We start from the raw sequence: 19,183 nt of genomic DNA, 5'->3' as shown, positions 1-19,183 counted from the left end.
TACCAAAGAAAACAATATAATTAGAGAACCAAGTTGCTATCAATGCAACTATTATACGAGGGAAACAATTTTATAATGAAGAGTTCCCTATCAGAGGTTCGGGTCCATAAGCAGTGACAATTGCCCCATAAAGACTCGCTTTCGCTACGGCTCCGGTGGGTTCCCTTAACCAAGCCACTGCCTATGAGTCGCCGGCTCATTCTTCAATAGGCACGCGGTCAGAGTCCTGATCTCCTCCCACTGCTTGGAAGCTTACAGTTTCATGTTCTATTTCACTCCCTGATGGTTCCTTAGAAAGGAAACTGGAACTATCATGTCAATGCAACTATTATATCGAGGAAACAATATAACTAAGTTTCCTGATATACCGAAAGCAATATAACTAGGGACTACTATATCAATGCAATTATTCTACTAGGACAACAATGTAACTAGGAAACTATTATATCAATGCAACTATTATACCACGAAAAGAATATAACTAGAAAACTATCATATCAATGCAACTATTACCGAGAGGAAGAATATAACTAGAGAACTAACATATCGAACTATCATATCAATGTAATTGTTTCCCATCATCAATATCCATTAGCCTATATTATGGACCTCACTTCATAGAACATATAGCCCCGATGGACTAGAAATTCAAGTACCTAGCTCCCCATGACACCTCTATGTTGAAATCAAAGTTAAAATTAAACGAAATTTATACGGTAAAAATGAGAATAAGGGTTTTCCAAAAGTACAAACTTACTAACGAGCTTCGCTCAAGTGACTGGTGGTGACATGTTGTAACGGTACACCTTCTGAGGAGAGAGGAGAGAGAAAAAAAAAAAAAAAGATTTCGGCGGGATCCACTCAGGCTCCCGTAAACCCTAGAAGTGGCCGCCTCCTTTAGGGAGAAGGGAGTGCTAGTGTGGTTTGAAGCAGGAGGAAGCCGACGCGCCACCGGAGAACGGACGAGCGACGACGCATCCACCGGCGACAATAGCCAAGCCCTGCGAGTTGGACCGTCGGGACTTTTGGACGAGGAAGACGCAGCGCAGGCGTGGGTCGACCCCCGGCATTCGGCGAGACGTCTCAGCCAGCGTGCAGCCCGCTTTCGGACACCACCCTGGAGCCTCGTCCCCTTTGTGGCCCAAACCGGAGGCGCACCAGAAACCCTGCGCCGGCGTTGTTCGTCGCAGCCATCGGTTTCTGCTCACCGGCGGCTTCGCGAACCTCCGACTCGGCTAAGTGCGGCTTGGCGGCTCGACATCCGAATAGTATACCGATTCCTAGGTTTTCGACCCTTCTGAAGCCATTTCCGCCCTCGTTTCAACCATTTGAGGTCAGTATAACTCCATGTTTGACAAATAGCTTGCGATAGGGACGTACTTGGTAGCTAGACACGAGGGATAGTTGTGAAGGCGCTCTAAGTGTATCATGTTGTCTGTCTTATAGGAGGTAGTTAGGCGCTAGAGTTAGCGTTGTGGGCGACTTCGGTCAAGGCCAAGGAGGTAAGTAACCTTACTGTTGGCGTTAGTTATGTATGTATGTTGGTGCGTGCCCTGTGGCCCTTGCATGCACCATATGTTGTTGCTGTATGCTAGGTTAGATGCTTCTTGCCGTGAAATGCTATGCATGCTTTGTTTATGTATGTGATTCTTGCAGTGAATTGCTATGTATGCTATGTTTATGAATATGATGTTATGACGCGGTTTGTCGCCTTGTATGTATGATGAGTTGATTGACATGTCATGATTGTAATGAGAACCCCACGTGCCATGAATAAGATCTAGTATGCTAGGATATGCTTGCTCAATGTGGACCTGGTTATGCTATGTTATGCTTGCCTAATGTGAACCCGGTTATGCTATGTAATGCGGCGAGGGGATGGAGCATCGTAGGTGTAATGCCATGGAGGTAAACCTTAAGAACCTCATGCACGCTATGGTTATGTACTTTGGGCACTCCCCCGTTACTGCTCTCCGGACAAGAGGCGGCCATGGTGGAGCTCGACATTGCTCTGCTTGTTTGGAAACCACTGCGTGCTTCAAGCTGAAGAGGACCAAGGGCGGTTGATGTGCCAGAGAAACCTTTTTGTCAAGTGTTGCATAGGTAGATCAGATGGAAGTCACACCCGCTTATTCCCTCGCCTTCTATTATTTTCAGGTACCTACCTCCCCCATGGCTCCTCTGTGTTGAGGAAATCAAACTCAAACATACCGTAATTAGTAAAAATAGAGATTTGAGGGTTTTCAAATTTACTAACTGCGCTCTTAGCGAGCTTCACCATGGTGACATGCTTGGTAACTGACTCAATTCCCCAGTCCCTGAGCGATCTCCCTGTTAGATAAAACCTTTGTTTTTTCTTATTTAGATTCACACGTTTACATTTAATTCTCGGTTTGACCATTTGACAAACACGTCGAATGTATTAGCGAATCGATGGGCAATTTTGTAGGAAGTGGCACAGATTCAGTTCGCCACTCTCCACACATTTTTAGGATAGGTTATATTTAAATAGGAAATCTGTTCAGTAGATTTGAACAACCTGATTTTGAAGAGCAGTCAAACTTTCAGTCCTTCTCTCTGTTATTTTACGCATTTTATTTTTCTTCCAACAACCTGCCGACAATTTCCTCTCACCGAAAAGAAAGAATTTCCCTCACCGATTATCGAAATCCAACAAGTGGTATCAGAGCCAAGTTGAAGCCATCGGTGTATATCATTGCGGAGGAGCCATCCTATCAACAATCAAGTTGAAAAGCTCAAGTGGTTAGAGTGTCGACCTAACAACACACAGGTCTCAGGTTCGAGTAGAAGAAAATGTAAAGTGTGAAAATAAGTACATCGTGGGGTCCTCCATCCCGAGCTGGCACGCTGTCGAGCCAGAGGAAGGAGAAACGATTGAGTATCGGGAGGATCGACTGGCGTTCGCCGCCATATTACGATCTGTGCCCCCAGAGATGTGCTGGCATCTCTCTCCACCAAGCGCACCGCGCAATCGGCCTGGGAAGGAATTAAATCTCGTCGGGCTGTGGGAAGGAATTAAATCTCGTCGGGTTGGTGTACACAGCGAGTGCGGGAATCCAACATTGAGCAGCTGCGGAAGGAGCTCTCCGCTTTAAGGACGGCGAATCCGTCGATGATTTTTCAATGCGAATCACGGGGCTCGCCAACAGCATCACCACACTCGGTGGCAGCATCAGCGAGACAGAAATCGTGAAGAAGATGCTGCAGGTCGTCCCCGATCACCTCGAGCAAGTTGCAATTTCAATCGAGACATTGCTTGACGTGAATGACCTAACGGTGGAAGAGGTGACCGGAAGACTGCGTATCGTCCCTGATCACCTCGAGCAAGTTGCAATTTCATCGAGACATTGCTTGACGTGAATGACCTAACGGTGGAAGAGGTGACCGGAAGAGGTGACCGGAAGACTGCGTAACGTCGAGCAGCGGAAGAAAAATACCATTTCAGCTGTCGACAAGGAGGGTCGTCCCTGATCACCTCGAGCAAGTTGCAATTTCAATCGAGACATTGCTTGACGTGAATGACCTAACGGTGGAAGAGGTGACCGGAAGACTGCGTAACGTCGAGCAGCGGAAGAAAAATACCATTTCAGCTGTCGACAAGGAGGGTCGTCTACTCCTCACTGAGGAGGAATGGCTTGCACGCCTAAAGCTCCGTGACGACACCGGCGAGAGCAATGGGCCCTCCAGCCGCAAAGGCGGTAAGAAGCCGTGGAAATCTCGCCGGCGCATGCACGGGAAAGAGGCGGATCAAAAGAAGAAGGAGTCGACTGATGACGGGCTAGTCCAGTGCTCGTACTGTGGGAAGAGAGGTCACCTGAGCAAGAATTGCTGGATGGAGCAAGCTCAGGAACAAGGAGACGGCCGAAAAGGCCCATGTGGCTCAATCCGAGGAGGATGAGCCGGCCCTTTTCATGGTGATTGCATCAGTCCTACCTGACCTCAAACCCGAGGAAGAGCTCCCCCAATCCACAGAGGTAATCGACGACGGCATAACTGCTCTGGCGAGCGTCGAACCCGAGGAAGAGCTCCAACTGTGCATAACAAATGCACCGGCTGGGGAGCCAATTCGACTGAAGGAGGAGCGAGTGCTCGCTCAAATCGATGAAAGAGGCGAGCAGCAAGAGCACCGGCGATGGGTCCTCGACACGGGGGCAACAAACCATATGACCGGGGCCAAGTCTGCGTTCTCCGAGCTTGACTCGGGGATTCGCGGGACGGTGAAATTCGGCGACGGCTCCGTCATCGAGATCGAAGGGCACGACACCATCCTATTCGTCGGCAAGGGAGGCAATCATCACAAGCTGACCGACGTCTACTTCATCCCGAGACTCAAGGCTAATATTGTGAGCCTGGGTCAACTCGATAAGGCCGGCTGCCACATTTCCATCAAACGCGGGCTACTTAGGATCCGCGATGATCGACGACAGTTGCTCACGCAAGTTCAGTGCACGGCAAACTGCCTTTACATCCTAAAGCTAGAGATAGAGCAATCAGTCAACTTCTCGGCCAGGTACCGGAAGATGGAAAACCTATTAGGAAAGGGTGAATCACCTGGACTGGCGGCGCGCCAACTCGAAGAAGAGGCGGCCGAACAAGACGTGGAGTCTGGAGTACATGCCACCAGGGACACCGAGCAACCGGTCAACCTCTCGGCCAAGTACCGGAAGATGGAAGACCTATTAGGGAGAGGTGAACCACCTGGACTGGCGGCGCGCCAACTCGAAGAAGATGCGGCCGAACAAGACGTGGAGTCTGGAGGAAATGCCGCCAAGGACACCGAGCCATAGGGCTCAAAACGGAGTTCAAACGAAACGAAATAAGGCAGATATAACAAAGGTTTTAGGAGGAGATTGTTAGATAAAACCTTTGTTTTTCCTTATTTAGATTCACACGTTTACATTTAATTCTCGGTTTGACCATTTGACAAACACGTCGAATGGATTAGCGAATTCTTAGACGGCAATTTTCGAAGTGGCACAGATTCAGTTGGCCACTCTCCACCTAGGATAGGTTATATTTAAATAGGAAATCTGTTCAGTAGATTTGAACAACCTGATCTTGAAGGGAAATCTGTTCAGTAGATTTGAACAACCTGATCTTGAAGGGAAATCTGTTCAGTAGATTTGAACAACCTGATCTTGAAGGGAAATCTGTTCAGTAGATTTGAACAACCTGATCTTGAAGGGAAATCTGTTCAGTAGATTTGAACAACCTGATCTTGAAGGGAAATCTGTTCAGTAGATTTGAACAACCTGATCTTGAAGGGAAATCTGTTCAGTAGATTTGAACAACCTGATCTTGAAGGGAAATCTGTTCAGTAGATTTGAACAACCTGATCTTGAAGGGAAATCTGTTCAGTAGATTTGAACAACCTGATCTTGAAGGGAAATTTGTTCAGTAGATTTGAACAACCTGATCTTGAAGGGAAATCTGTTCAGTAGATTTGAACAACCTGATCTTGAAGGGAAATCTGTTCAGTAGATTTGAACAACCTGATCTTGAAGGGAAATCTGTTCAGTAGATTTGAACAACCTGATCTTGAAGGGAAATCTGTTCAGTAGATTTGAACAACCTGATCTTGAAGGGAAATCTGTTCAGTAGATTTGAACAACCTGATCTTGAAGGGAAATCTGTTCAGTAGATTTGAACAACCTGATCTTGAAGGGAAATCTGTTCAGTAGATTTGAACAACCTGATCTTGAAGGGAAATCTGTTCAGTAGATTTGAACAACCTGATCTTGAAGGGAAATCTGTTCAGTAGATTTGAACAACCTGATCTTGAAGGGAAATCTGTTCAGTTGATTTGAACAACCTGATCTTGAAGGGAAATCTGTTCAGTTCAGTAGATTTGAACAACCTGATCTTGAAGGGAAATCTGTTCAGTTCAGTAGATTTGAACAACCTGATCTTGAAGGGAAATCTGTTCAGTTCAGTAGATTTGAACAACCTGATCTTGAAGGGAAATCTGTTCAGTTCAGTAGATTTGAACAACCTGATTTTGAAGAGCAGTCAAACTTTCAGTTCTCTCTGTTATTTTACGTATTTTATTTTTCTTCCAACAACCTGCTGTCGACAATTTCCTCTCACCGAAAAGAAAGGATTTCCCTCACCGATTATCGAAATCCAACACTCCCCATGGATCAAGAAATTACCAGATTATGGTATCACAGACAAGATTGACGACAAAGTTGATGATTGGTTGTATTATTCTTAATTGGTTGTATATCAATCGGTAAAATTTCTGAGTTTGAAATTGAGGAAAAGGTTGAAGAATTTACCAGATTACGGTATCCTAGTAAGATTGTCGACAATGGAAGAGTTGATGATGGGTTGTTGTTTATCGAGGGATTGTGGTTTTCGGCTTGCTGAAGGTTTCGCCATGAACGATCTCTACCCTCAGTGGTTGTTCGTTCTGAATATGAGGGGGCATGTGGTCTTATTTATAGACTTTTTTGAGTCCTCCTCCCATTCCATTCCATTCCGATGTGGGATTTAGGATTCTAACTTTTATTTTTGACTAAATAAGATACTGGGCTTGGGCTACGTAATGGGCTTGGTCATGTATAACTAAATAAGATACTGGGCTTGGGCCACGTAATGGGCTTGGGCTACGTCATGGGCTTGGTCATGTATAACTAAATAAGATATTGGGCTTGGGCTACGTAATGGGCCTGTGCTACGTCATGGGCTTGGTCATGTATAACTAAATAAGATACTGGGCTTGGGCTACATTATGGGCTTGGTCATGTATAACTAAATAACTCTGGGCTTGGTCTACGTCGTCAACGGAAGTTCCGACCAAACATCCGCCGTGGTAATGCCAATAAGTGGTCACTGTTTCCTTCCAATACTCTTCAACGGAGCTATTATCCGACAAGTTTTCCGGCAATGGAGGCCCTAAAAATTGAAACCCTTTAGTACCCTCCAAATCTTGCGTCGTGATCTTTTCCATTGTTCGGGTTTTAAGCAAATCCCCCACTTTTCGTAACCCTCTAGCGCATCGTGCAAGATCGTTAGGATTCGAATAGTAATTGAATCGAACAATTGAGATGTTCTTAATGTCTGTCGAGGAATTCAGGTGAAGTGAGCTTTTTGAAAGTACGTTCGAGAATTTCTCGATAAGGACTTGTAAATGGATATTGTCGTCTAATATTCCAACCACTTGTGTTAAGAATGAAAAAGAGAATTGGAAATGATGGAAGGTATGTTCTTATTGATATTCATAAGTTTAAACCGGATACGCTAACGATTAATACCTAAAAGAAAATAGAAACTAATTAAATATTAAGAATAAAATAAAATATACTACCTATCAAATTATAAAAAAGAGAAGAATGTTAATATATATTCCATAAATAATATATTCTCCCAAATATGATATTTCAAAGGAGCCGATGAAGCTACCGGTGGGGAATGGAAGCACGATGCCGGTGCTGAAATGGGAATTGTCGGACATCAATTCGTCAACGTGGGGTTGGTGGAGGTTGAAAGTTGGTTGTCCATAAATTAATTTTCTTTATTTTACTAACCTTTACATTCAAAACAAAATTTTGAATAAATAACTTGAACAACACGAATCAACTCAACCCAAAAAGTTAAATGACCCGAACCCTTGTTAAAATAATAAATCCAACAAAAAAATTTACTATCAGAACAATTGGGTTGAATCTAAAAGATATTTCCCGACTCAACCCAATTTATGAAACATATTTAGATGGAAAATAAATAAATAAATAAATGTTATATGAACTAACATTTTACTTTTATTCGACACAAAATTTTGAATAAATAACCCGAACAACACAAATCAACTCAACCAATCTAACCATAAATTTACGACCAAAACAATTGAATTGAATCTAAAACATAATTCTCCACTCAACTAATCTACAGAATATACCCATCCGTGGATTTATCGAGCTTTATTTCGAATTAAAATTCCAAAATCTTTCTAATAAAAGGCTAAATTATTTGAAAGAAAGAAAAAAAAAATGATGCCATGGTTCATGAAACAAAGCAAATAGGAGGAGAAAAAAAAATTATTAAAAAACTAATAATTATTTACTTACTTTTCTAATTTATTTTTGCATCCAAAAACTGCCTCTCACTTTCTCTACAAAATTAATATGAGATAAGACAATTAAATCAAAGCCATACATACACAATGTTCTAATCAGAAAACGTACTAAACTTCAGCAGAATTTGATGCCAAAGCCATGTCCAATCGTTCCAAAAATGGAGTAGAATTCCAATTGACTCTCTCGTCCTGAAACCACGAACAAATGAACTTTTAATCATGTAACGACTCATAACCACCGCTAGCAAACGTTGTCCTCTTTGGGCTTTCCCTTTCGGGCTTCCCCTCGAAGCTTTAAAACGCGTATGCTAGGAGAAGGTTTTCACACCCTTGTAAAGGGTGTTTTGTTCTCTTTCCCAACCAATATGAGATTTGTGACATCACAAATCGAGTTTATGTTTCAGTTGAGTTATGTTCAGATTAACGAGACGAATGAGTTAATATCACAACTTGAAGATATAAAAGATATACCTCTCTGCTTTTCCTCGGTCCCTTGCACGAAGGATTGGAATCTGCATCTTGTCCTGTATGACTCCAGTAACTCCCAACCGTGCCTATGATAGGCGTCTCCTCGGGACTCCGACTCCTCAATCGCCTCGGAGTTGAGAATGCCGAGAACTGTCTAAGCTCGGCATCCTGTTTTGTAGGACTCCAGTAAGTTCCAACAGTGCCTATGATGGGCGCTTCCTCGGGACTCCGACTCCTCGATCGCCTCGGAGTTGAGAATGCAGAGAACTGTCTAATTTCTTCTAATGTCAATGCTCCTAAAATTGGCCTATCTTCATTACTTTTAGCTGAATTTCTTGTCCACATAGGTGAGTTTCCAATGGAGGAGCTAGTACTATTGGATTTTGGTGTGGTTTCAGATTCAACCAACCAGTTCGAAAGGCTGGTGTCGACTGCAATCTCATCCTCGACGTGCTTTAAATTGCTACGATTTTCTTTCGACTTTCGCATTGACCGAAAAGTAGGCTCTGGACTGATGGGCAGCACATCACAGCCTTTATCTAAACTGATATTCTCCTTTTCTGAAGGATTAACTGATGGCAGTGTTTCCACTTTTGCAGCACTCATACAATGTGTAATAACATTCTCAATTTGGTTAAGAACAGAACCAACATCTGTTTTCTTGTCCGATGAAGCGTTTACGGGTTGTTGACTCAAACAACGAGTAGCATTCTCGACAACATTCTCGTTCCGACATCCCATTTTCTTGTTTGATGAAGTGTTGTCGGGTTGATGGCTCAAACAATGAGTAACATTCTCAATTGGGTTAAGAACAGAACCGACAACATTCTCATTCCAATGTCCCGTTTTCTTATCCGATGAAGCATTTTCGAGTTGATGGCTCAAACAATGAGTAACATTCTCAATTGGTCTAAGAACAGAACCGACAACATTCTCGTTCCAACATCCCTTTTTCTTCTCCAATGAAGCGTTGTCGGGTTGATGGCTCAAACAATGAGTAACATTCTCAATTGGGCTAAGAACAGAACCGACAACATTCTCGTTCAGACGTCCCGTTTTCTTGTCCAATGAAGCGTTTTCAGGTTGATGGCTCAAACAACGAGTATCATTCTCAATTGGATTAAGAACAGAACCAACAACATTCTCGTTCCAACATCCCGTTTTCTTCTCCGATGAAGCGTTTTCGGGTTGATAGCTCAAACAAGTTACATTCTCAATAGGCTTAAGAACAGAACCGACAACATTCTTGTTCCAACATCCCGGTTTCTTCTCCAATGAAGTGTTTTCCAGTTGATGGCTTAGATCAAGACTATTAACCTCATTTTCTGCATCTTCAACTCCACAAACCTGTTTCCTTGAATCAAATGACAAAGAAAAGAGAGACTCTGAAGATTCCTGCTCCATCAATAACTTACTTTCTCCACGCCCATCATCAGCATTGATATCATCTTTTCTTTCTTCTTCATCTAAATGATCCATTTCTTCTGCATATTCATGATCTTCATCACTGTTTGAGCAATTTTCATACCTATGATTCAAAGGTAAAGTAAACGCTTGTGATAAATTAGAGCTTCCCAAAGATTCATCTTCTTCTTTTCCACTCTTCTCCTCTTCTTTAATCTCATCCAATTTGCTTTCATTTTCCTTACAGGGAACCACTTTATTATCCTCAACAATTGGTTCAGAAGCTTTTTCAGTTGTATGACACAACTCTATCTGTTCTTCAAATTTCTCTCTGTGCAGTAAAGAACAGTAAAATTAACCAGAAACTTCCAGTAAACAGCTAGAACCACACCCCAAAAACTGAGCTCGAAGAACAAGAAGAACACTCAGTTCTTCATCCTGTGTGGTTTCTCAGGATTTTGAGTGATTTCAAGCTCTTTTAGATGTTTGCATGTTAAAGAGAATGATCTAAATCATGTTCTTACGTTAAAAAAAGAAATTCCTAGCCAAAAAGATTGGATTATGCCCGATTTCGTTGAATTTTGAGCTAAATTACTAATTTAACGTTACTAATTCAGTTTGATCACATTCAAACAAGAACTTTAAATCATTTCTAAAATTTTCTTGATTACAACCGAAACTCAAAGAACAAGAAGAACACTCAGTTCTTAATCCTGTGTAAGCTCAGGATTTTGAGTGATTTCAAACTCTTTAGTTGTTTGCATGTTAAAGAGAATGATTTAAATCATGTTCTTACGTTTTGAAAAACAAAAAAATCCTAGCCAAAAAGATTGGATTATGCCCGATTTCATTGAATTTTGAGCTAAATTACTAATTTAACGTTACTAATTCAGTTTGATCACATTCAAACAAGATGAATTTTAAATCATTTCTAAAATTTTCTTGATTCCAAGCGCAACTCAAAGAACAAGAAGAATACTCAGTTCTTAATCCTGTGTAAGCTCAGGATTTTGAGTGATTTCAAACTCTTTAGTTGTTTGCATGTTAAAGAGAATGATTTAAATCATGTCCTTACGTTTAAAAAACAAAAAAAATCCTAGCCAAAAAGATTGGATTATGCCCGATTTCATTGATTTTTGAGCTAAATTACTAATTTAACGTTACTAATTCAGTTTGATCACATTCAAACAAGATGAACTTTAAACCATTTCTAAAATTTTCTTGATTCCAAACGAAACTCAAAGAACAAGATGAACACTCAAGTTCTCGCGCATGATGAATCTGAAAATCCAGAAACTAAACTTGAAGAACAAGTAAAACACTCAAATTATCACAGATGATCAAACTGAAAATCCTCGGTGAAACTAAACTCGAAGAACAAATAGAGATTCGATAACGAAACTAAACAGAGAACAATCAAAATTCAATAAACCCTAAAAAAACTCCAAAGGACTTACAGAGAATCCTTAATTAGGTCAATCGGCGGCACTTCAACCACTTCCTTCGTTTTCTCCAACGCAAAAACACCACCAGAAGCTTTAAAAACCTACAAAAACAAAACAACCGAAGACAAAATCCACCGATCATTCAAGAGCAAGAACAAAAAATCAGAAAACACGATGAGATCAAAAGGATTTACATGATTTGAAGAGGGAATCTCAACGGAGGACTTTCTGGGTTGTTTTCGGCGCTTGCAATCGCCAAAACAAGCTAGAAAGCAGCCCATGATTGATGGAGGGCGGCGGAAAGTGGAGAATCAAAGAGAAAAAAGTGGAAGAGGAAGAAGAAAGAGAGAGAGAGGGCTTCGATTAAATGGGAGTGAGGTTTGGGTTTAAAAGAACAGGAAACAAACGGCCATTGATGATTTTGGTGAATCTCTGTGGAGAAATATGACCGTTGGGAGTGTTGGAAAAGTGCTTTTCGGGGAGGCTTTTTTGGCTTCATTCACTGACCAAGTACTTTCCAAAGGAGCGCTGCCTACGTGGAAGCTGAAACCAATTAATAAAATATTTTTCTTTTTTTGCCATATAAAGCTATCATAATTATTTATTTATTTATTTATTTTTTTTTTTTAATTCCAAAGTTTTTAGGTGTTTACGTCGTAATCATGACACGCTCACGATAAGCTTTAAGTAAAACCCAAGCTCCATATATATTTTTCATCGGACCTTAGACGTGGTTTTTCTTTGTCAACCGAAAATCACTTGTGTGGAATGCAAACTTGTTTGGCCACACACGCCGCCTCCGCGTGTATGTTCAATCGTCTACCACACAACTGACTTGCTTCTATACTAGGTTAAGTTATTTGGCTCGACCTTACCTCTATTCATGGGTAAGATCTCTCAATACAACGTCACATTTCATCTTGTCATCTTGGTTCCCAATCGACATGACCCACCTGTCTTTACACCATCTAAAGTCACGAGATGTCGTCGGCCATCGTAGTTCACTTAGTCATGTCATCGAGAACGGGCCCACGTGTCATTCATAAAATTGGGACGTCACGAACATCCATCCATTCAAAATATATTGGGACGTCACGCAGTTCACTCAGCTATATATATTAAACAATTTTTATATAATAAGCACTAAATTAATAAAAATACTTTCAAAAGTTTCAATAATATCCTTAAATTTAAAAAGAAAATTAAAAAATTTGATGGATATTTTTTTAACATAGTAATACCCGCAAAGGTATTTTAAAATTTTTTAAAATTTGAAATATTTTTAAAAGATAAATGAAAAATTCAAAGATATTTTTTAAAGTTTTATCTAACATTAACATTTATTATTATTATTATTATTTTTTAAACAAACCCTAAACCCTAAACCCCATAAATGTATATTATTAACAAAACTGGAATTGACTTTGTGATGGGCCTGAGATTTTGTTCCTTTCTTGAACCATATTTGGGCTTTTGGGCCCAGAGAAACTAGTTGGGCTTTTGGGCCCAGAGAAACTAGTTGGGCTTTTGGGCCCAGAGAAACTAGGCTTATTCCTAGCCTATAAAAATTTCCATCATAAAAAATGTTTAAAAAAAATTCAAACATACACTTACCTTTAATATTATATTTAAAAAATACTCATGAAATTTTAAATTTTATATTAACATCCTTTGCCTTTATAAAAAAAAATGTTTAAAAAATTATTACCATCAGTATCTGGGCAAAAACCATCTATCGACGCCTCATAAATCATCTCTAAAAATTTTAATGTTACTAAACTGGATACTAATCCTAAAAATATATTTTTTTTAATTTTTTAAAAGAAATTTAAAAGTGTAGTTGAAGCTTTTAAAAAAAAAATTAAAATTTAATAATATTTTAAAAGTATTTTTTAAATAAAATATTAATGATTTGTGTAGTAAAGATATATTTTAAATATATTTTAAAGAAAGTTTAATAGTATTTTTTTTTAAATTTTTTTAGTTTAATAATATTAGTAAAAATATTTTTTTAATATAAGTACGAAGTTTATTTTATTAATTTAGTAAAAAAATTAATAAAAAATAATAATATCCGAAGAAACAGCCAAATTTGGGAATAAATTATTATTGAAAAATAATAACTCAAGAAAATCCAAATTGAGTAATGGATCATTATTACAAAAATACATTCAAGTTGCTTTCAAACTTTTACATCCACTTTTCCTCTCACATGCTTTTTTTTTTTTTTTTTTTCTCTCTTTATTAAATTATATCCAAAATTTACAAAATAATAATAATAATAATAAATAAAATAAGAAATACTTTTGATGGAAAATAAAATATAATGCTATGAGATTGTTTACGATATGTCATAATTAAAATTAAAAGACCAAAAATTTGTTATGAAATAAAAAATAAAAAGAAAACTTTTTGTTAAAAAAAATTAAATATTGATTGATTATAAGTGGTCTATGTCTACGTGCATTAAGGCTATATGTAGAGTGTTAGACGAACACGACTCTCCACAATGGTACAATGGTATGATATTGTCCACTTTGAGTATAAGCTCTCATGGTTTTGGAGTTATATTCCTCCATAGATGTGGGATTTCCATCATCCAACAAGTGCGCCTCCCCTTAATCGAGTCTTAGTCATCACCTTAATCGAGTCTTAGTCATTTTTTTCTGCCTTCGAGGAGGGGCATCCAACAAGTGCGCCTCCCCTTAATCGAGTCTTAGTCATCATTCCCTAAATTAGTCGATGTGGGACTTCCATCATCCAACAAGTGCGCCTCCCCTTAATCGAGTCTTAGTCATTTTTTACTGCCTTCGAGGAGGGGCTTGACTCCTTTTCTTTAGGAGTTCTTTGTTCGATATTTGAGGATTTACCAATCTATTGACACGACTAAGTTTTAGGGCATGACTCTAATACCATGTTAGACGAACACGACTCTCCACAATGGTATGATATTCCCCTTAATCGAGTCTTAGTCATTTTTTACTGCCTTCGAGGAGGGGCTTGGCTTCTTTTCTTTAGGAGTTCTTTGTTCGATATTTGAGGATTTACCAATCTATTGGCACGACTAAGTTTTAGGGCATGACTCTAATACCATGTTAGACGAACACGACTCTCCACAATGGTATGATATTGTCCACTCTGAGTATAAGCTCTCATGGCTTTGCTTTGGGCTTCCCCAAAAGGCCTCACTCTCCAATGAAGTTAGTATTCCTCACTTATAAACCCATGATCATTCCTTAAATTAGTCGATGTGGGACTTCCATCATCCAACATAGAGAAGTACTACCAAGCTACTTATATTTGAGAATGAAAGTAGAGCCCAATGCCAATTATTGTATGTGTATACATCTATGGATCCCGACACTGGAGTAACTTATTGTAATTTTAAATACTCAATATTTTCCCGACAAAGGCAAGGGGTTATTGGACGGGTGACGGCACAGTTGTAGAGTCCACGAAACGATGCATTATAATCAAACTTTCGCATGTAATAACATTTTTATTTGTTTTAGTAAAGTATGTTACTTTGTTCGGCTTTTGAATTCTGTCTTGAAGAGTCATTTGAATCTAAATTTTTGTTATTTGACCTACTGTTTGATCTCGTAAAGATTCGTAGGTCTGATGATACGTCAAAAGCATGGTCAAATTAAAATATTAAAAGTACAATTAAATATTTAAAATCGAGAAATCATACTAAATTTGTAATTTAATTTTTTTTAATATATAGAAATATAAAAAATAGTTGGCTCAAATTTCCAGTGCTAATAAGACAGTGAAAACCATATTAATAAATAAAGTAAAAATAAATAATAAGACAATTTATTGGGAGTTGTTCATTAATTTGGTTACAATAATAATTAATAAATTAATTTAAACACAACTTGCTTAATTATGATAACAATAATATTTGAATATAATATATTTAATTTTCTATTGTCTTATAAATAAATTTTAAATTTGTTTACTTAATTAATAGGCTACCTAAATAATTTAATAATTTTATTATTATTATTATTATTATTCAGTCGCTCTTAAAAATAATTTTTAAACCATTTTAAAGGTAAATTTTAAAAATATATATTGAAATTAAATGGCAAATGTTAATTAAATATTTAAAAATAAAATAATAGATGTTCGATGTTGAATTAATAACTTGAACCATTCAAACGAATTCAACCCAACTCAAAAAATTTAAGAATGAGTTTAGTCGAGTTGTGTCTAAAAAATACCTCAATCCGACCTACGAACACTCCTAGTGTTTAATATTCATTATAAATACAAATTTCTAAGTAGTGTTTTCAAGAACAAATTTAATTAGATACTTAAAATTGAAACGAGATAAAGAATATTTCAGAAAAAACGCTCCCGATGAAAGCTATACTAAAAATATATTTAAAAAACAAGTGGGAATTGGACTTGGAAACGTCTCGACTCTCGAGACGCGTTAAACATGTTTAGTTCAGTTTAGATATGTTTTTAGCCTCATATGAGCGATTCACTAACCGTGTAGATATCCTTAGTTTTCAGGGTCTTTCCCCATTTGACGTTTAACAATCGAAGGTAACATTGTACGTTATCATCGACATCTAAAATGATTATGTGATATCCCACATTGGTTGGGGAGGAGAACAAATCACCCTTTATAACAGACGCGTTTTAAAGCCTTGAGAGGAAACCGAAAGGGAAAGCCCAAAGAGGACAATATCTTCTAGCGATGGATCTGGGTAGTTACAAATGATATCAGAGCCAGTCACCAGACGATGTGTCAGCCTTCTCACTCTTCCCCGAAGGGGGTAGACACGAGGCGGTGTGTCAGTAAGGACGCTGGCCCCAAAGGGGGTGGATTTGGTGGTGGTCCCACATCTATTGGAGAAAGGAATGGGTGACAGCGAGGACGCTGGGCCCGGGGGGGGGGTGGATTGTGATATCCCACATTGGTTGTGGAGGTGAACAAATCACGGGTTGGAAATCTTTCCCTAGCAGAAGTCGAAAAGAAAAGCCGTGGATGTGGGTCGTTACAATGTCACTGTTGTAGCAAAATAATATTTCGAAACAAATGAATAAAGATTTAAATTATAATAAGTGTCGGAGCACGTGTTCAAATATTAATTTGGAATATAAGTGGACTGATATATAAAATATGAAGACTGTTATATACACTATCGATAAGGATAAAATTGGAATAATAAAAAATGAATATATATTAATTTATTCCTTTATTTGTATATTATTAAAAAAAAAACATGTTGGATTTAAATTCATTAATTAATTGAGGTTTCCAATGTTAATAATACAAATAAGATAATTAATTCAAAAGGGTCAAATGGAATCAAGCTATATTATTTAATAAAGTATATATTAAAAAATAAATTTTCTTTTTTATTTTTTACTAATTTTTATTCTAAAAGTAGATCGTTTGATCTCTTAATCGTTACAATCGGACGGTTAGATCGACTGAAGATGTATATTATAAAAACTCGATAAGTCAGATATACGTTCACAAATGATTGTATAGAACAATATACAAGTATTTTAAATGTGTCGTGTAGTTTAGAAACTTCGAGTGTTGCAATATTATTGTGATTCTCGTGGAATATGATTTACAAGAAACCTTTTTAAAATTAGACCATTACTCCGTCAAATTGTTTCTTAGGATCTTAACGGATTATGACTGAGACTCACTTATTCTTCTCAACCATCTACTGACTCCCGTGAGATTAGTCACATTACCCTTAATCGACTCTAGTGAGGTCTAATTGACCACGAGAGCACTTGATTGACCAATAGGGGTCACCCATGTTGAACCATGACCAACCCCTAAGGGTTAGGTTTAAGGGTCTCAACTATAGCTCACGCGCTGATGCTGGTCGACCTTTTGTTGCTTCTCGGGACATTTACTCTTGGCAGGTTTAGGATCCCGTCAATAATTTCACCTACAATAAAAATGTTACGTTACTAAATAATTATTTGAATAACATTTTTGAAATTTAAATATACTCTGTTATAAAACTATATTCACCAAAATTTAATTAATTTGGTCTATTACTTTTAAAAATATTTATTTTTTTAATTATTTTTTAGATTTTTATAGCAATTTTTTAAATATTGAAATAGATATTTTGAAATAATGGACCAAAATTAAATTAGTTTAGAAGTTAAAAAAAATAAATAAAATAAGATTTAAAATAATAAAGGTAACATATATAGTGTGTTCTTTTCTCTTGAGATTTAAAAAGAAAACGAAAAAAAAAAAAGAAAAAGAAAAAGAAAAAGGAGAAGTGGAAATTCTATTTGAATTTTATTTGATATTTTGAATGTTTATTTGGTTCACTTTTTTCTCTAAAATTTAAAATTTATACGTTAAATTTATGTACTCGTGATCGACTCAAGTAAGAGTGTAGGGTACAATACCATATCGGTTTCGATCTGGTACTCTTCTCTTGCATGTCATAGGTTACTACATCTGTGTCGGTATCAAATTCTGAAAAAAGCTTAAAAGAGTTGAAAGTCATTACATATACCAGCAAGGTGGATCAGATTCTTCTGCACGTGGGCCTGCAAAACATGCGGGAAGGACTTGCATTGGTCTGTAGGGATAGTTTTACTTTAAGAAGCAAAGATTAAGCAACCTAACCATATCGGAAGGGATATTGGAGAAGAATTCCTGGGCTACCAAGTGTCGAATCCAAATTCTGAATTTTGATCAAAATCCTCGACATGGGTCGTTACATTATAAGTTCCACATTAGTGTAACGGCCTAGATCCACCGCTAGCACATATTGTCCTCTTTGGACTTTCCCTTTCGGGCTTCCCCTCAAGGCTTTAAAACACGTCTGTTAGGGGAAGGTTTCCACACCCTTATAAATGATGTTTTGTTCTCCTCCCCAACCAATGTGGGACATCACAATCCATCCCCTTCGGGGCCCAGTGTCTTCGCTGGCATATTTCCTTCCTCCAATCGATGTGGAACCGCCACCAAATCCACCCCCTTTCGGGGCTCAACATCCTTATTGGCACACCGCCACGTGTCTATCCCCTTCGGGGAACAACAAGAAGGCTAACACATCGTCCGGTGTTTGACTTTGATACTATTTGTAACGGCCTATATCCATCGCTAGCAAATATTGTCATTTTATAGGTAACACGTTACCACATCAGCATCCGTGTTGAATTCAAGTGTCGATTCTAATTCTAATAAAAAATCCTCAACATGGGTCACTACATTACAGGTTCCCACATTAGTGTCGATGTTCGGGTACGTAACAGGTTGCCACATCAGCGACCGTGTCAAATTCTTAACACCACGCCGAACTTGCATACAAAAATTTAGTAAAAAAATTAGACCTAAACAAAATATTAAAATCTAATACACATAATTTAAATTTAACTCTACATTCCAATATATTATGCAAACCTTTTGTTTGTTACTAAATTTAGCTTCAACAAACTTCCAATATAAACCAAATGAATCTATGATCAAAATTGGATGCTATTTTTATTAATTATTGATCAAATATGTAGCACTTTAACAATAATAATATAGGGTTTAACGGCGGATCCGAACCTAGCTTCACTTATTCACATTATATCTTCGATAATAGATAATAGGTATTTTCAATAGCCAACCCGAACCTACTCGACAATATCTTTCAATATATACTTTTTTGTATATAGTTATTACTGGTTTAAACATCTAACTCACCAACTCAATCTTTATGATTTGGGTTCGGGTACGTAATTTGGGTTGGTCGGGTTATCGGGTCATATG

At 38.1% G+C, this 19,183-nt stretch overlaps 1 protein-coding gene across 1 annotated transcript; it reads right to left on the bottom strand.

The window, feature by feature from the left end:
- Positions 1–8,048: 8,048 nt before the first annotated feature.
- On the bottom strand, positions 8,049–11,806 carry LOC111798309 (uncharacterized). The gene is made up of 4 exons (XM_023681370.2): positions 11,610–11,806; positions 11,428–11,516; positions 8,570–10,301; positions 8,049–8,287 (listed from the first exon to the last, which is right to left on the bottom strand). Exons 1-4 carry the CDS (start codon positions 11,694–11,696, stop codon positions 8,207–8,209), a joined length of 1,989 nt encoding a protein of 662 aa, XP_023537138.1. The 5' UTR covers positions 11,697–11,806; the 3' UTR covers positions 8,049–8,206.
- Between the last annotated feature and the right edge of the window lie 7,377 nt (positions 11,807–19,183).

This window comes from Cucurbita pepo, chromosome 7, assembly GCF_057944985.1.
Source record: "Cucurbita pepo subsp. pepo isolate OVF chromosome 7, ASM5794498v1, whole genome shotgun sequence".
NCBI classification, from domain to species: Eukaryota; Viridiplantae; Streptophyta; class Magnoliopsida; order Cucurbitales; family Cucurbitaceae; genus Cucurbita; species Cucurbita pepo.
Note: the sequence above shows the minus strand (reverse complement) of the source record. Positions and strands in the feature narration are given on the sequence as shown.

What these genes read in the sequence shown, in the direction of transcription:
- LOC111798309 (XM_023681370.2), bottom strand. Translation starts at nt 11,696, where the DNA reads ATGGGCTGCTTTCTAGCTTGTTTTGGCGATTGCAAGCGCCGAAAACAA. An exon ending in AGATTCCCTCTTCAAATCAT is followed by an intron (nt 11,517 to 11,609) that starts GTAAATCCTTTT and finishes TTGTTTTTGTAG; the next exon opens with GTTTTTAAAGCTTCTGGTGG. An exon ending in GACCTAATTAAGGATTCTCT is followed by an intron (nt 10,302 to 11,427) that starts GTAAGTCCTTTG and finishes TTTACTGCACAG; the next exon opens with AGAGAAATTTGAAGAACAGA.